This window comes from Echinops telfairi, unplaced genomic scaffold, assembly GCF_000313985.2.
Source record: "Echinops telfairi isolate 266 unplaced genomic scaffold, ASM31398v2 ScPeMD7_21;HRSCAF=78, whole genome shotgun sequence".
NCBI lineage: Eukaryota > Metazoa > Chordata > Mammalia > Afrosoricida > Tenrecidae > Echinops > Echinops telfairi.
In genome coordinates, this window is record NW_022103918.1 from 15,621,057 (window position 1) to 15,640,242 (window position 19,186).

Sequence of the window (19,186 nt, forward strand, 5' to 3'; positions counted from 1 at the left end):
TTTTTGTTGTTGTGTTGTTGTTTGGAGTGTAAGAAATGGACAAAAGAATGGCTTAAAATGACAAAAGCAAGTATATTAATTGGTAACTTAAGAGGGTATGTGACTAGAATGTTCATAGGATGAACATACGACTGAAATTCAGAACTTCCTGGCAGCAGTTCACTGACGCAGAACTGAGAGCTGCTTTAGTTGTCTATTTGCTGAAGTGTTTCATTAGAAACCTGACAAACTGCTTAGCCCCTTAAAACTTATCTGGAAATGAAGAAAACAATGCCTACTGCAGTAGTTGGGAGGATTTTATGTGAACTGCTACTTTAAAAATCATCACAAAAAAGTATAACTTTGCTATTACTATCTTTAGTATGAGAAAATCCAATATTCTTAACCGTGATTCTCTCAAGCAGACCAATGATTTTACCTATGGTATATTCTTACCTATGGTGAGATTCTTTATAATTTTATAAAGAATTTTATAATTTAAAAAATTATAAACTGATAATTTCTTGTTTATTCATATAGAAGTAAGCTCAATGATAGTCTTCTATTTAGTTCACTGTCAGAATGAAGAAATGACACTTAGGAGTACGTTTTCCAAAGATCCCATGGTCGTTGGAGCAAATGTTCCTTCTTTGACGTTAGGTCTCATTGATCCCCTCCAGAAACCTGGCCTTCTTAAAATTGATTAAGTACTGCTCTCTAATAGTTTGATATATTGAGTTCTTCTTTTTCAGGAGAATTATTTTTAAAATTACAAATGAATTACTGAAAATTATATTCTCTAATTTAAAAAAAGTAATTTGTGTTATGTTTGTTGTGTTTAACTACACTGGTTCAAGCCTAAGCAGAGTTTTAGACTCACATGACAATCATATCTATAATTATTATATTCAGCAACTATATTTGCATGTTATCATATGTGTTTTAAAAATAGGATTACATATTATCTGTGCTCCTTTGGAATTGTGTGTGTGTCCATTACATTTACATAGAATAAACAGTGAAGTCTAAGTTGTTATTCTTAAACATCATGTGGTAAGTCTACTCACTTGTTAGCCAGCTGCTGTTTGCAAATTCATATGGTACTAATAATTTCTTGTAATCACTTTATGATTTCTATCACAGTTTAGATTTGTTTTTAAGGAACAACCACATCTTTCATTTGATTTTTCTTACTTTCCCAAAAAACATTGATTAAAAATATTATAATTAAAAACAGGAATAATAGATTATCTTAACTAAACATGGACTGTTTGTTCGCTTACTCTCAATGTAGACTGCCTGCTAGAAATCAAATTACAAAAACTTTGAAAGAGAGATACCGTATATACTTGATTATAAGCTGAGTTTTTCCAGCACATTTTTAACGCAGTTTTTGTGGTAAAATTAGGTGCTTCAGCAGATATTCTGGTTGGCTTATACTTGAGTATATACGGTACATCTAATTAAAAATATTAGCTATTATAATAATTTCATATTCAAAGGAGACTGGTATATAAATAGCATTCTAAATTAGAAATCTGTGTGAGTAGTAATACAGATTGTCTTGGGGAGTTTGTTTCTACATAAGACTTTATATGTCCCAAAAGAATATCCAAAACTCAAAAACTCATTGCCATCAAGGCAATTCTAACTGCCAGCGACCCTATGTGCAGTTTCTGAGTTACTAATCTTTATGGCAGCAGATAGCCTCAGCTTCTTTCTGTGGAACCACACCCACAGGACCACCAGGGCTGCTTACAAGACCACCAGGTTCATCCAGATCAGGGAGATGAAGGCTACGGAAGTCAGGTTTTTCTTATAGAAGGCTCCATTCAAACTCAGAATACCTAGTCCAGGATAGCTGATTGATGTTTCTGTGTGCTTTTCCTTTAGCACATGGAAATAAAAATAAATGCATTAATTTGAACCCTGTTGCATTACTTTGAATTAACATATCCCTTTGACTGCTTTCGTGTATTCATTTATAGGATATGTGCCAACATCTTGAAGTGAAAACTATTATCTTTTGTTTTGTCTAACATCACCTTCCAATAAACATATATAAACTGTTATATGATAGGTCAAGCTTTTTCTAGTTACCATCTGATTACTTATGTTGCTGCAAGTGAATAATAATCATGTTAGGGAATAAATTAAAATTTTTTTCTAAATTTAATAGTGGGAAAATACATGGTATCCTTCTTTTTTGGGAGTTGGAGGAAGATTTATAGATCATCAGTTTTGTAGTCAACAGACTCTATTTCACATCATTGCACCCCCCCATTGTAACATGATTCATCTCACCTCCTCTCTGTGTTCCCTATATCCAATCGTCCTTCCTTCCTAACCCTTCTAAACGTTTTTCTTTAATAAATGCTACCCTCTTAATCCCAAATTGTTCTAAGATATGCCCACACCAATAGTGTTTTTATTCCTCATATCAGCATGTCTATTGTTTGTCTGAAAATTGAACCATAGGATAAGTTAAGTTCAAGGCAGGACGGGTGACCAGGTCCATGTTCCTGGTGGTTCTACAAGCCTGTGACTGACTAGAAGGCCAAGTCTCCTTCATGATTTTGAGCATTGCCCCACATATTACTTCCACTCTATCATGGACTTTCTAAGGAGATCCGTTTTAGAGGAGTTGAATGTGGAATCCAGGTACCACCTAGTTCTTCTGTTCTCAGGGTTGTGGAGACTAATGCTCACATGAGCCATTGGTCTGTTACATTAATTGTTTCCTTGTATCTTGTTTGCATCACTGTACCTTAGTACTACTGTACCTCAGCTGTACCTTAGTTGATCGGTCATGAACTTTTGAGACCCTGGTTTCTACTCACAAAGTCGGATTTAGAGTGCTCAGATTATGTCAATTGTCCATGGCTTCATTGGAGACTAGGGTCCTGAGCCCCCCAATTCAGCGGTTTCTGGTTTTGTGAAAGTTTTAATAGCTTTGACATGCTCTACCACATTTTTGAATATATTTGCTGCAAAAGTAACTGCCTAAGACATCATCTTTGTTCACTTTCCAATTTGACAAAGTTGCTGCATTAGCTCTTATGTGGTGTGCTTTGTTGAGTTTGTGAGTTAAAAAAATGGTGTTGAGTAATTGGAAAAGAAGTCAGTGATACTGGCTCATTAATCTTCATTTGAGCATTGTTTTCTCTGATCATGCTTTCAGTACTTCTAAGCATTTGAATTCCACCAGCTGTACGTGAGTCATAATCACAATTCAGTTATCTTTCCTTGTAGCACCAGAGGCTCCTTGAAATACTAGACACAGAAAAGGAGTTGTTAAAGGACAAAATAAAGGAAGCTTTGAGTGAACAAGCTAAAGAACAGAAGGTAATATTGTAGGTGGTTCAGAGGGTGGAAGGAATATGCTCTTTTACCTCAATCAATACATTTACTTTCTACCCACTGTCTTATCATTTGCAGGAAATACTAGAAAAATGTTTGGAAGAAGAAAGGCAACGAAATAAGGAGGCATTAGTATCTGCTGCAAAGGTATTTTCATGCGTGATAAATGGGTTTCTTTGTAAGTCGTAGTGTTAAAAAATGAGTTAAATCCATTATTATTGTTATACAAAATTTCATTTCAGAAAAATTCACTTTTATTCCCTATTAAGCTTAAGAAACAGCTGTTCATATTCTTGTAAAAGACCCATTGCTAGAATGTGATGGTAATGAAATGGCTTACATTTATATTATTAATTACTTTTTCAAACGTATGTGTTGAAATACACAAATTTCCACCTGGAATTTGATAAATATTCTCAAGAAAATGTGAACATGCGTGTGTGTGTGTGTGTGTGTGTGTGTGTTTATATCATCAAAATACATGACATTTAAAAGCCAGTTTTAAAATAGCAGATCAAAGTAGTGTATTCATAGATAGTAAATATACATATACCGAGGAATACCATACATAGCATTAACTTTTATGTCGTTTTAAAATTAAATATCCTAAACAAATAATGGTGGCTTTATATGAGACAAACATAGTTCCAAGAATGGAAGTTTAAATATGATTGTGATTTTGCCTTTTCCTTAAGATATTTGCAATTGGGTCAGAAAAATATTATATATGTCAACTAGGACTAATGTATTAAGCTGCTATTCAGGGGTCGGTAGTATGTCCATAGACATGCCATAGACAATTTTAATCCATAAACGATTTGAGTTAGTCTTGAAGGATGGCTAACATCCTCTGAATTGTGAGTGTGAAGTATATCCTGTAGGTAAGGGAGACATATTGAAAATTTTGAATACAAATATGGCAAAGTGATAACTAACCTCAATTTTGGGGAAGTGTAGAAAAATAAAGGCTAGAGGCAGGGAAAGAATGAATAGGCTGCATTAGAATTTTCTCAGTTCTTCAAGAAATTTCTCATGAAATTGATGATGATAATTATGGTGATTTAATCTTTTGCTGTGGTAAATATGTCAAAATCTGGAGATGTAAATTAATATTTTATATAAGATATATTAGTGTGTTTTAAAAGATCTATTCAGGTCAAGAAATACTGTAACCTAGCAGAGCCCCAAAATTTCTATGATTTATTATCTATATATTTGTTTTGAAATTACCTTTTAAGAAACTAACTACTTAAGTTTTGGTGTGGAATCAAAGAACATCAAATTATATGACTGGCTACTAAATGCTCCTTGTTAGGGCTCAGAGAGCACTGACCTGAGCTGCCAGCTGGCTTAGTTGATTAAGACCCAGCCCGTTGCCTTGATAACCCTGCATAAGGTTTTTCGGGCTGTGTGAATCTTTAGGAGCTCAGATGGCCGCATCTTTCTCCCAAGGAGAAGCAGGTGAGTTTGAGCCTTGAGTTAGCAGTGAAGTTTCCCTGACAGTGCCCCCAGGGCTCCTAATTGATTGCGAGCATGAACCTGGAAGAAAGTAACAGCTTTGAAGCAGTTACTACAATAATATAAGCGAGAGAAAGAGAAAGCCCAGAGTGCTGCCATTCCTTCCCCCATGTTATCCCCAGAACAGTACTCGGGCTGTTTAGACCAGTCCAGCAGGCTTCAGTGCACCTGCAGGGAACTATATTACTGCCCAGACCCTCAAATAAAAGGCTCCTGAATTCTGTGGACCCGGGACATGAGAAGTGAGGGAAGGGGAAGAGTTATTCCTGGTAAGTACTGAGTGTTATGTCAGAGTAGGGGAAAGGGCCTGCGTGGTCCTTCCCACTTCTCCCTGACAACGAAGCTTCAACAAAGGTGCTGGAGGAAGACCTTGGCTGACACCGAGGTCTCTTTCTGGAGGTGCTGACTGATGCCTTCAAAAGAGCATGGGTGGGCCAGTCGTGGATATGGGTTGGTGAGCACTGGCTACCCCACCATTCAGAGATGACAGTGGACCAAGTGTGCTTGGGGGCAGTTTCCCACCTGAAGCCTGCTGGATAAAACGTGCAGGGTCAACTTGTTGTTCTTAGGCCCAGACTCCTAATGCCTCCTTGTTCCAGCCACGGATCTGTGTGGCACTCGGTTTGTCCCGACCCACTTGTTGTCAGATGGATTCCAGCTGACTGAAAAACAGCGCTTACCGCTGTTGAGTCACATGTTAAAGTGGTTTAAACTTCTGTAAAACAATGGCCGCCTTCGCTTTTTTTATTTTTGAAAATATAGGTTATGTTTCATAAATGGGTTATATATTATTACTTTTAACTGAATTATTGAACATATGCTTTAATATTTCTTGGTTTGAATTTGTACAATGGTAAATATATATATACAAATTTTAAAAAACCTCTTTGTAATGCTAAATAATTTTTAGGAGTATAAAAGGATTCTGAGACCAAATTGCTTGAAATCTACTTTAAGCTAAGGAGTTTTTATCATTTTGGTTTGGTTTTTTATATTTAGAATGCCATGGAAATTGACAGTAATATTTGTATTAAAAACAAAAATAGATTTGGTTTTGAAGAAGTTATTAAATACGTGTTGAAAACAGCAGTGTCAGAAACCAGCCCCAGATGATCAAAGGTTTTGTCTTCTATCTTTATCCAAGTCTGTCTGTCTCAGGGAATTATTGCTCAGTCACCCATTCTCTTGTAATTTCATTGGTCATTATTTATCTTGAAGCTTGAGAAAGAAGCAGTGCAGGATGCAGTTTTAAAAGCCATTGAAGAAGAGCGAAAAAATGTGGAAAAAGCACATGCTGAAGAAAGAGAATTATGGAAGACTGAACATGCAAAAGATCAAGAACAAGTATCTCAGGAGATTCAAAAAGCTATACAAGAACAAAGTAAAATAAGTCAGGTTCGTTCTTTGGAAATATATTCTTTGAAAATATTTATGCTTCTTAAAGTACCTTTACCATTGTTTTGTCTTATACATTTTAGTGAACACTGCAGTACTTAATATTTTTGTCTATATTAATATTTTTAAACTACCAATTTGCAATATTTTAGTGTGCTTTTCTCACTCCCATATTAAAAACTCGGTAACATTTAATTTTACTCATTATTCTACTTTCGAGGCAACCACAATCCAAAATTATTAAATCATGGCAACAACATTCACTCTCCTGTTGATCATGCTAGATTTACATATAATTATAAGTGTGATTTATATTTCCATATACCTTTAATTTTTTAGCAAAACTCAATTTGCTAAAACTCAACTGTTGTTATTGTGGCAGATGGATCTTTTCTAACTCATAGAAACCTTCTGAACAACAAAACAAAACTCTGCCCAGTTGCAATTCGTAGCATTTTCATTGGCTAGTTTTTAAAAAGGTAGATTGCCAGGTCTTTCTTAGTCTGTCTTTACCTTGAAGCTCTGCTGCATCAGCTCCACCACCTGTGACCCTGCTGGTATTTGAAATATCAGTGACCTACGAGTGGATACTCCCCAAACAACCTTCAAATTAGTCTCCATTCACTTAATACATTTGTTAAATCTGCAATTTCATTTTTGGAAACATTTTTCAAACTCATTTGTTTGGATGGTTCTGGGACAGCGCCTCCCTCTTGTTTTTCTTCGCCTTGCCTATGTGGTCAAATCACTGTCCTTTCATGTCCCTCTTCAGTCATAGAAACAAAAAGGAGTAGCATAGAGCAAGGTCAGTTGAATAAGGTGCATGGGGCAAGAGAGCCATGCTGTTGTTTGCTCAAAATTGGCACAGTGAGATGGCTGTGTGAGCAGGTGCATTTTCGTGGTGGCAAAACCAATTCCCTGTCAACCACAAATCAGGCCTCTTTTGTCGCACACTGTTATGCAATCTTTTCAAAACCTCTAAATAGAAAGTGTGATTACAGTCTGACCTGGTGGAACAAACTCCAAATGTACTATTCCCCTTACATCAAAAACCAAATAAGCATCATCTTGATCTCATTTTACTTGAGCCTTTTTTGGGAAAGGTGACGATGGCACCTTCCACTGGCTTGATTGATGTTTGCTTTCAGGGTCGTCGGAATAGCTCCATGTCTCCTCACCTTGGGAAAAAAAGTCTGGGCTGTTTGGGAGCTGTTATTTCAAAGCACAGCATGTTTCCATTTGATGCTCTTTTTCCTGGTCAGTCACAGTCTAAGACACAAATATCGCAGTGGCCCTTCTCATTCCCTAATCTGATAAAAATTCACTGAACGGAGCTCCAAAATAGTCCAGATTACTTCCCCATCTCTTCAGTGGTCCATCATTTATCTTCAAGAACAAATGCGTGAATTTTGTTGACATTTTTGTCTGTTGGGGAAGTTGATGGACGTTCTAAACAAGGTTTGTCAGTAATTGACATTTCACATTTTTTGAAATGAAAAAAAAAAACACTAATTGAGTTTTTTCCAAAGTGCTGTCCTGGTAAGCTGTGTTCAACATCACAACAGTTTCTGTGGCATTTTTCCTGAGCAGGAAACAAAATATCATAGCCGCACTGTTCTCTTAAATTGGCCATCACAAAAACCAAGGTTCTGAGAAAAACTTATCTTACAAAATAATTCACTGTGACCAGAGAGAACCTTCCCAGGTGATGCCAGTGGGTGCACTAACTCAGAGTGAGTTCCTAGTTGCTCGCCCAGTATACTAGAAAGCTCTGCCCATAGGAACATTTATCTGATTTTTTTTGGGAGGTGGGGTGTACCCCCTCGTAGCTTCCAGCATCACAGCAATATGGAAATAGTACAAAGTACAATAAACTGACAGACACGTGGTGGAATAATTAGCACTTCATAAACAATGGCTATGGTCTTAAAAAGGATATATACAGTTCACCAAGTCTGACCTACGTATAAAATAATTTTTAATTACTTAGTTCATTATTTTGAAACACTGCATTAATTTTATTATCAATAATTGAATCTTTCTTTATATTCACAAAGAATACTTGAATAAGTATTCCCCTAAGCAAGTATAAAAAATGAAAGTCTTTTTTTCATATGGAAGAACAATGTTTATTTGACCGAGCAATTATCGATATAGCTAAGATGACTAACCTCTTAAGACACACAATGGAAGATTTCTTATAGACCCAATAAGTCATCTTGATGAAGCCCTAAAATCCAGTGATCCAAATATTTTATTTTGTATTGTATGCCTAATTCCTCTGTACTTTTTGTTCACTGTACAGCTTTTACATGCATGTGAGTCACTTGAAAGAAAATACTATGGCTTCGGTCAGGCACAGCAGAGTCCTCTCAGTGGCATCTTTGCTTTTTAGAACGTGTGTCGCAGGTTAGCCAATGCGTTACTTTGGTTTCTCACTGCTGATTCCATGAGTGTTGATTATGGATCCAAGTGAAGTGAAATCCTTGATAACGTCCATCTTTTTTCTGTTTATCATGATACTCCTTAGAGGTCCACTTGTGACCATTTTTATTTTCTTTACATTGAATTGTAAACTATAGTGAGGGTGTTGATCTTCGTTAGTAAGTGCTGTAAGTCCTCTTTGCTTTCAGCAAACAAGGTTGTGTCATCTCATATTTCTGCTTATTACTGTGCCTCTGATTCTGAGACTGCATTCTTCTTCAGGTTTAACTTTTTAGATTACTTGCTCAGCCTTCAGATTTAATAATGAAAGAATGTAACTCTGAGCCAGACCTTTGCTCATTTTAAACTATGTAGTTATTGCTTGTTCTATTTGTACAACTGCCTCTTACTCTGTGTATAGGTTCTGCACAAGCATAGTGTAGTGGCCCGGAATTTCCATTTAGTGTACAATGTTATACATAGTTTGATCCTACAAGCCAGTGAGAATTATTTCAAGTGTCTCTTCTAGCTATAGTCGTTGTAACTTCTACCAAACCAACTTTTCCTGGTGGGTCTAGGTTGAGGACACTAGGATTTGATTCATTTATGAGTTCCTGTTAACATGATACATTGTGATCACCATCCTGCTGGGTGTAAAACAAGCTCTCTCGGAAGCAGGAGGGTGTTCGCGGCATATAACTACCAGCAAGAGCCAGGAATAGAGTTGGTCCTCTGGACCATGAGATTCCCTACACAGTGAAGCTCCTTGATACAGGAGACAGCTGTGATATCAGAGCAGTGTCAGAGGAGGAGCAGTGCACATGGAGGCCGACTATGAGACAGATTGCTGGAATTCCCAGCTCACAAAGCAAGTAAATCTGAGTGTTTGGGGCAAGAGGCTGGGTTGTGGAATGGGATCCTCTGGCGGAAGCCAAGTCTGCTGACCCGGGATTGGAGCTGAGTATCTTTGCATTGAGGCTTACAGTGGAGGAAATGCATGCTCTTTCTGCATTTATTAGCAACCCCGGAAGAACTATGTGACATATTCCGACTGAAAAATTATATCCTGAGCATTTCTAACCTGCGTTTTAACGTGTTACCTTCCATGATAAACCCCATAACCATGTGCATTTCCTATGAGCTGTGTGTGACCATTGGGATGGATCAGAGGACCAAGCAATTAAAGCAGAGTATTGTGTGAGACAGATCAGATCCACACAAATGCCTTTGCATAGTCAGTAAAGCACAAGTAAACGTCTTTCTGATATTCTCTGCTTTCAGCCAGGATTGATTTTGCATTGGCAAAATGATATCTCTTGTTCCAGTTTCTCTCCTTAGTACTGCTGGAATTTCTAGTAGTTCCCTATCAATGCAACCATTTTTGAATTATCTTCAGCAAACTTGTACTTGATTCTGACATTAATAATACTGGTTTTTATATTTAATTTTCCACAAACTGTGTGGCCACCTTTCTTTGATATGGGCACAGCTAAGGATCTGTTTCAGTCATTGGTTGTCTAGTTGTCTTCCGCATTTCTTGGTATAGACAAGAAGTGTGTGCTTCCCATGGTACATCAATTGGTGGAAACATTTTGAATGACATTCTGTCCGTTTCTGGAGCCTTGGTTTTTGCTAATGCCTTCAGTGAAGCTTGGAATTCTCTCTCCTATACCATCAGTTCTGGATCATATGCTACCTCTTGAAATAGTTTATAATTGGTTAACTATTTGTTATTTTCTTTTGGTAAGTGGACTTTGTGTAATCTCCTATAATCTTTTTATGCTTCCTGCATCATTCAATATTATACCCTTAGAATCCTTCAGTATTACAACTTAAGGCTTGAGTTTTTCCTTCAGTTCTTCCAGCTTGAGATATACTAAGCATTTCCTAACATTTTGCTCTTCCTTCATTAGTGTTCAGTCAGTAAAATCTGTTTTGGGATCATCTGTAAAGGTTACATTTTGGTTCTATCAGGCTGGTTTTACTGTACTACAGCTCCAACTTGAAGTTATGTATGACTAATTAATGACTTGTTGCAAAGGGAGCCCCTGGCTTGTTTTGGCTGATGATTTTGAGCCTCTTTATTGTTTGTTTTCACAAATGCACTTTTGTCTGTTTCTACAAGTTTAGATAATTTGATTCCTGTGTAGCTACAGAGTTGGTCTTTATGTTAGGTTTTTGCAGTGAAGAAATCTCTGTTCTTGTAAAATTTTCTCAGATGATCTTCACCTTTGTTTTTATCACCAACACCATAGATTCCAGTTACTGAACCTTTCTCATTGTTTCTAACTTTTATTCCAGTCACCAGTAATCATGCTCAATAAATTTCAGACTGACAATGCTGGTAGAATTCTTCAATTTTTTTTCATTACTGCCTTTTGTGGTGCATAAATTTGAGTTGATTGTATTATTAACTGATCTTTTTATAGCCTGTAGCTATTATTCTATCATAGATAGTGTTACATTTCCAGATACCTCTTGAAATATTCTTTTTTAAATGGTAAATGTGATATCAGCCCACTTGAATTTGTCATTTCAGGCAAAGTAGGCCATATGACTGTCTGATTCACAATGGCCAATACCAGTCCATTTCGGGCCACTGTCTTCACACCTTTCATTTCATGGTGATGACTGCCAAGTGTCCTGGATTCATACTTTGTGCAGTGCCGTAGGGAGTGTGCATTGCTGTTTCCTCTCATCAGAGTCATGGTCCATCAGCAGATGAAGGCCCTGAAGGCTTAGCCTGTATGCACATCATTCACTATTGCTCTGCTTGGAGCAGGCAGTCCCTCCCGCGGCATGTTTTGAATGCCTTCAACCTGAGGGACTCATTTTCTGACACTATTGCAGACAAGGCTCTGCTAGCTTCATAAACTTTTCTGTGTATAATACCTCAGAAATGGACCGCCATTTAATTTTTCCTAGTTCTTAGTCTGGAAACTAAGTGACTAAGTCACTATGAGTGACTCTGCTGATATATTTGAAATACCAGCAGCTATCTTCTAGTAACCACAGAAGCATGTGAGCCCCACAGTAGGATGAAGTGACACAGTTGTGGGGGTCATTCTTTTTTTTTAGAGGTTATTTAAATTTATTTGTGCAGAACTCATCATTTATCTTTTCAAAATGTTACCTAAGAGCACTTATTTTGTGTGAAGGGCATCATTCTATCACTATGGGATGCCCTTTAACAACAAAAATAGCAAGAAGCTCCTTGTTTTCCAGATGTTTAAAGTGTACTTAGAAATAAAAACTGCATCCTTATTACATTTCAAACAACTGAATTGAGAAATAACTTTCATCATATGTGTTCTTTAATTAAACAGTATAACTATACCAGAGGATTTACTTATTGCTTATAATATATCCTATAAAAGTAGTTGAATGGAATGTGCAAAATAAAATTCATTATTTCAAACCTCCATATTCATATTTTTTTTTTCAAAGCACAACTATAGTTAGAATACTGTTTGTGTGTCCATTCACATTTTAGGATGTGTCTCTTTAAAAAAAAATCATTTTATTGTGGCATCATACAGCTTTTCACAATCCATATACACCCATTGTGTCAACCACATTTGTATATATGTTACCATCATCATTTTCAAAATAGTATCTTTCTACTTGAGCCCTTGGTATCTCCTACCCATTCCCTCCCTCATGAAGCTTTGATAATTTATAAATAATTTTTTCATGTCTTACATGGATCACTGCCCCCCCCTTCACCCACTTTTCTGTTGTTCATCCCCCTGGGAGGGGGTTATATAACAATCATTGTGATCAGTTCCCTCTTTCTCCCTACCACCTTCCCCTCCCCCTTTCTCCCCACCACCTTCCCCTCCCCCTCCTGGTATTGGTACTCTCATTATTGGTCCTGAGGGATTTATCTGTCCCGGATTCCCTGTGTTGCAAGCTCTTATCTGTACCAGTGTACATGCTCTTGTCTAGCCCGATTTGTAAGGTGGAATTGGGATCATAATAGTGGGGTGGGGGTGGGGAAACATTAAAGAACTAGAGGAAAGTTGTATGTTTTGTTGGTGCTATACTGCACCCTGACTGGCTCATCTCTACCTTGTAACCCTTCTGTAAGGGGATGTCCAATTGTCTACAGATGGGCTTTGGGTCTCCACTCTGCCCTCTGCCTCATTCACATTGATATGATTTTTATCGGGTCATTCTTGGTAGGACATTTTTGCTGAGTATAAAATTCTACCTTTCAAATCATGTTCTTATATTTCAAACTTTTACCACTGCCTTCCAGTCTGATCATTGGTATTAGGAAATCACATTTCAGTTTCTCTCATTTTCTGTTTATGCATTGAGTTTTTGCCTTTTGTATACAGTTTAGGATATATTTAGGAGGTGATTTCTTAAGTGCTGTGGAGTCCGCTTGAATTTATAGCAGCTTTATCCTTATGTACAGCCAAATAAAACAATGCTTGGTCCTGCACCATCTTCACAAGTGTTACTATGTTCAAGTCTAAGAGGTCTGTTTAGGTGTTGGTGTATTTATTTGTAATCCTCCTGCTTGGGAGTGACAGAATTCCCAGTGGTCACTAGACTCTAATTTGAGTAACACTGGTTTTTTAGTACTTTTTAAAATGAGTGGATTGAAAGAAAGTGAATGATATTGTAAAGCAGATTATATTGGTATTTCCAATGCTTTTAATATTGCTTAAGCTTTTTCACAGTCAACAGAATACCGAGAAATTCCAGAGTGTAATATCTTACTTTGCTGATATCTGTCCTGTAAGTTGTGACTAGATATAATTTGATTCAAGTTAGTATATTATACGTTTTGATGGCTCTGGTCTGTAACTATTTTTTATTATTACTACATATTTTTGTTTTGTTGTTTGCCTTTTGCTGAAAGCAAGATGTAACTCTCTGTCTAATTTCCGGGGGAATAAAATGAAACATATATGCCATGTAAATAATACATTGATGATTTTGATAATACATTAATGATGACAAATATACTGTTTTAAACTAAAAATAACCTGAATTATTCATAAAATAATAAGACTACAAGGAGTAATCATATTTTTAGTATTCTTTTTAAGTTCCAGAGGAAAATGTAAATTAATAAAATCTCTGATTGTAATCACACATAAAGATTATTCTAGGCTTAAAATAATGAAAGTAATTTGGTTGATATAGTAACAACAACAAAATAGAGCAGTTGTTGAGCCTGTTTACATGCAGCCAAGCACCACATGGGATTTAGTTTCTGGGTTTGGAGGTGTAGGATTATGGAACATCTCAATTAATCTGCCTAATAAATTTAGTGCTTCTGTTCTATCTCCTAATTCATGAGTATCGACTAAGATTTTAAAAGCTTGAAACTGGCCATACAAAGGACAATAATTGACCCCTATTTATCTGGAGTATCAGAGGAAGAGGAGAGCTGGGAATAAGGAGAGTAGATGGGATGGGTAGCAAAATGCCTCTATGAATAGCAGCAGCTTTTTGCCAGGAGACCAGAATTGGATGTGCCATTTCTCATTACTAAATGTTCTGATCAAAGAGTTTGTATAAGAAACAACTTTAAAAAGAGGAAAAATGCAGAGCAGATTTTCAAAATTTATGGAATCCAGATTTTCGGGAGCCATGGAGGATGGATGAAGCCCTGAAGTTATTGCCCATATATCATCTTTAAATCTTAACCCAAATCTACCCCTGCAGTCCTTTCAAAAACAAACAATAATGTAGCTTAACAAAGAAAGAATGCTTGCTTGGCAACTGTCCTCTTTTAAGAACTCCTTCCATGGGATCAAATTTAAAACAACAACTTTAGAAGATTTGATAGAGACCTCAGGGGACAGGACGCTTATATTATTGGGAACGAACGGTTTTGAAGAGGAAAGAGAGAATCCTATACAACTTGAAGAATGTCATGCACGGCCCCGAATGGCATGTGTAGAAATGGTTGAATTGGTTCTGCTGTGTATATTCTTAACTACAAAGTAGGCCAACTAGAATACATAATTAAAAATAAAAAGTTGTAAATTGATACTAGGCATTTGCGAGACAACATAAATGTCCTTGAAACTCACTGGCAAATACTTAATTGTATTCATTCCACTATCTTAATGTTCAGGCATCAGTTAAATAATGAGTCACATTAATTATCTTTGAAAAATGAAGCATTAATAGATTTTTAAAATATGATGTTAATTAATAACCCTAAATTATCTAAGTTACAGAACCAAAAATATAATTTGTAAATAGATTTTATCCCCAGTGATAAGAATCTTAAACCCTGCCTCTTCAACTTATTAATATTGTGACCCTTATATCTGTTTCATGTTTATACTTAATGTTCTTGGAACTTCCTCTAGAACAATCCCTAGGCTATGAAACATTATAAAATTTGACAGGCATTTATCATCTTTTATAATAATTGGGAAAATAACATTAAGCTTAGTTTTCTGTGTACATGTTTCATTTTATTAGATTTCTCCTAAAATATTTATTAGGCTAGTTGTGGAAAGAGTTATTTTTAGGTAAGTTTTCTTCAACTATGTGTGCAGAAAAAGTGATATAACAGTAGAGCTAATGTTGGCAATTGTGAATATGGTAATAATTCTAACAATAATGTTACAATCAGTTCAATACTAACTAAGTACCGGGTACTTTTCTAATTGTTTGAAATTGTGAATCTCATTTCATGATTTAATACTTTTAAAACAACTTTTTCAAATTGCGGCCTAGGTGAAGGTTTACAGAACAGAACAGTTCATACATATTCTGATTCAACTCCTAATTACAATGTCTGCAGTGTTCCATCACTTATCCACTTCTTTTCCTGTTTTCATTCCTCCTCTTGCCTATGAAAGGAACCCTGGTAGAGTGGTCATTCTGCTTGGGCTGCTGACTGCAAGGCCAGCCATTTGGAAGCACTAACCACTCTGCCAGTGACAGATGAGGCTACTCTCTAGTTTGGTCAGTTTACAGTCTCAGGAAACCACTGGGGCGGTTCTGCTCTGCCTGTAGGGTTGCAAGGAAGAATCACAATCAACTCAGTGACAGTGGGTTTGGTTTGGGGGTTTCTTTTCTAACCCTCTAACCTGTTATCTTAAGTGGCTGATTATTCCAACACAAGGGTGAGTTCATTTTCGGACAAAAAGTGTGATTGAAATCCAGTCCTGGGCTTCGACCAGTCTCTAGCTGATGAGTGAGCCTGGTCTTTTTGTAATTCTGAGTTTTGTTTCACATTGACCTCCCACTCCACCCATGACCTTCTAATGTGGGGCATTCGGTAGTGGTCGCAAGGCTCCATCCAGTCCTTGTCTCAGAGTTATGGAGAATGATGTTCTAATTGAGCAAATTATTTTCATCACTTTTTTGTTCTTAATGGAGAAAGACTGATCAGGAGGAATTTGTAAGACGCCACCCACTACTCACCAGTAAGATCTGAAACAAAGTCTGTGAAATGAGTTAGGCCAGTTGATTGCAGTGCCCCTGGAGACCGTGACTCTGAGTGCCCAGGCTGAGGTACTCACTTCCTCAATGTCTTTGGTCATGTCTACAACATTTTCATAATTGTGTCCCCTGTATGAGAGGGTACCCCCCAAAAAACAGAATGTTTTTTCAAAGCCGTGTATTTGAGCTTTTATTACAAAACAACCTTATCACCTTCAAAGTACTCTCCATTACACGTAATATATTTGTCAAATCTGCGATTCCATTTTTGGAATCTTTTTTTTTTTTTTGGAATCGTTTTTGGAATCATTTTGGAAATGTTTTTCAGACTCATCTGTTTGAGTGGCTGACAGCACCTCCCTCAGTTTTTTTTCTTCACCTCTTGTACATCAAATCACTGGCATTTCACGGCTTTCTTAACCGTGGAAGCAAAAAGAAGTCACAGCGAGCAAGACCAGGTGAGTCAGGTGCGCGGGGCAAGAGAGGCTTGCTGTTTTTTGCCCCAAACTGGCACACGGAGATGACTGTGTGAGCAGGTACATTGTTGTGGTGGCAAAACCAGTCCTCTGTCTGCCACAAATCAACCTGTTAGGTAGTATTTTTTGTCTCAACCTGTTACGCAGTCTTTTCAGAACCTCTAACTAGAGAGCTTGATTAACAGTCTGACCTGGTGGACGAACTCCAAATGCAATACATCTGTAGTGTCAAAGTTGATGGACTTCCAGAATGAGGTTTGTCATCATTCAACATTTCACCTTTTGCAAAATGAGAAATCCACTCATACACTTCAGTTTTTACCATAGCACTGTCCTTGTAAGCTGTGTGCATCATCACAACAGTTTCTGGGGCATTTTTCCTGATCAGGAAACAAAATTTCATAGCTGCACACTGTTCTCTTAAATCGTCCATCACAAAAAACGAGGTTCAAGCAAAACTGCTGTTACAAAAAAAATTCACTTTGACCACAGTGATCCTTTCCAGGCAACACCACTGGGTGCACTAATTCAAAACAAGTTGCTCGATGCATGCCTAACAGGAAAAATGCTTACTACAAAAGCTCCGCTCCACTGAGGGCAATTCCACTTTTTTAGGGGGTAACCCTCATGTATGATCCACTAAATTCATAAACACATTAGCAGCAAAAGTAAGTACACACATACAAATACCCTTGTAAAAGCTATTTGTGTATTGAGATATGTTTCCACTCTCCCTCTTTAACTTGTTTCAGCCTGAATATCTATTCAAACAATCTTCACGTAGATCAATATTGTTACAGGATTGTGAATATAGTAATAGTGGTCTTTGTTGCCCGTAACACTTGAAAATCTGCCAATGTCTTCCTTGCCCGCATCATTTTCCCCCTAATCTCCATCTTAATTGTGTATTGTCTTACCCTTCATTCAGACTAATACTTGTCTTTCCTCTAGCTCACGACTTCCCCTCTCTTCCTTTTCCTTGCAACCCTGGAAACTATTGAAGAATATTTCTTTGAACATGAAAATCTTTCCTTCATATTTTTATAATAATAATATATTAAAAGTTTGCCCTGTTGTAAATGAGTAATTCTTCTCAGAATAATTTCTTTTAGATTCATCCATGTTATAAGATACTTTGCAGATTCATCATTATTTTTGACATCTTTGGTGTTCTATTGTGTATATGTACCAAAGTTTGTTTATTGTTTCTTCCACTAAGTGGGATTTACTTTATTTACTTATTTTTAATATTTTGAATGCTGCTGTTGTTAGGTGCCATCTACTCGGTTCTGACCCACTGTAACTGTATGCAAAACAGAAGGAAACCCTGCCCAGCCTCACAATTGTTCCTGTGCTTGAGCCAATTTTTGTAGCCACAGTGTCAGCCCATCTCAGCGAGGCCCATCATCTTTTTTCCTGCCCCTCTTCTTACCAAACTTGACGTCGTTCTTCAGGGGCTGGTCTCTCCGGACAACATGTCTAAAGTATGGAAGATGAGATCGCACCAACCATGCCTCTGTGGAGCACTCTGGCTCTACTAATACCAAGACAGATTAGTGTGTCCCTTTAGAAGTCCTTGATAATTTTAATACTCTTCTCCAATACTGTGATTCAAAAGCATCAGTTCTTCTTTGGTCTTTCTTCTTCAATGTCCAGTTTTCACATTCATTTGAAGTATTGGAAAAGTTTATGTTTGGGACGGTATACTTTAATCCTTAAAGTAACATCCATGCTCTTCAATGTTCTAAAGAAGTCTTGTGCTATACACTCACCTAATGCAGAATGCGTTTTGATCTCGACTGCTGCTTTCATGAGCATGGATTATGGATCTAAGTGTGACAAAATTCTTGACAGTTTCAGCTTTTTCTTTATTTGTCATTTTACCTACTAATCCTATTATGTATTTGGTCTTCTTTACATTGAGCTGTTATCCATACTAAAGACTGAAATCTTTAAATGACATAAGCAAGTGCCTCAAGTCCTCCTCACTTTCAGCAAGTAAGGTTGTACCATCAGCATATCTGAGGTTGTTACTAAGCCTTCCTCCAACCCTAATATCAAATTATTCTTCATATACTTTACTTTCTTTGATTATTTGCTTGGAATTCAGATTTATGAAGTATATCGTGAGAGGGTACAACCCTGTAGCACACCTTCCCAGATTTCAAACCATGCAGTGGTCCCTTGTTCAGTTCAACAACTGCGTCTTGATCCACGTACAAGATTCACAGGAACACAATGAATTGTTCAGAAATACCCGTTCTTCTTAAGGTTGTCTGTAGTTTGTTGTGATTCACACAGTCAAATGCCTGGCATAGGCAAAAAAGCACAAATAAGTATCTTTCTGAAATTCTGTGCTTTCAACCAAATTCATGGGACTTCAGTAATAATATCCCTTGTGGAATCCTGCCTGAAGCTCTTGCAGCACCCTGTCAATGTGTTGTTGCAACAACACATTGGATGATTTTTACTGGCATGTGATACAATTGATATTGTTGTCTAATTTGAGCATTCAGTAGTGAGTTAGTTAATTGTGCCAGCCTGGCCAATAATCACATGTGGTGCTGGTTGAAAGGCAGAGGGATAAATGGGTGGTGAAGCCTCGCCTT

General features: G+C 37.1%; 1 protein-coding gene across 5 annotated transcripts in view; it reads left to right on the plus strand.

Annotated features, from left to right (window-relative positions):
• CCDC91 (coiled-coil domain containing 91) overlaps window positions 1–19,186 on the plus strand; it is a 365,255-nt gene that overhangs the window by 236,082 nt on the left and 109,987 nt on the right. For 4 of the 5 annotated variants that reach the window (XM_045288440.1, XM_045288442.1, XM_004699999.2 and 1 more), the window contains exons 9-11: window positions 3,232–3,324; window positions 3,418–3,486; window positions 6,076–6,252. In XM_045288440.1, the coding sequence (XP_045144375.1) occupies window positions 3,232–3,324; window positions 3,418–3,486; window positions 6,076–6,252 (339 nt within the window). The remainder of the gene's footprint in view (window positions 1–3,231; window positions 3,325–3,417; window positions 3,487–6,075; window positions 6,253–19,186) is intronic. The other variant, XM_045288443.1, reaches the window with a different exon arrangement.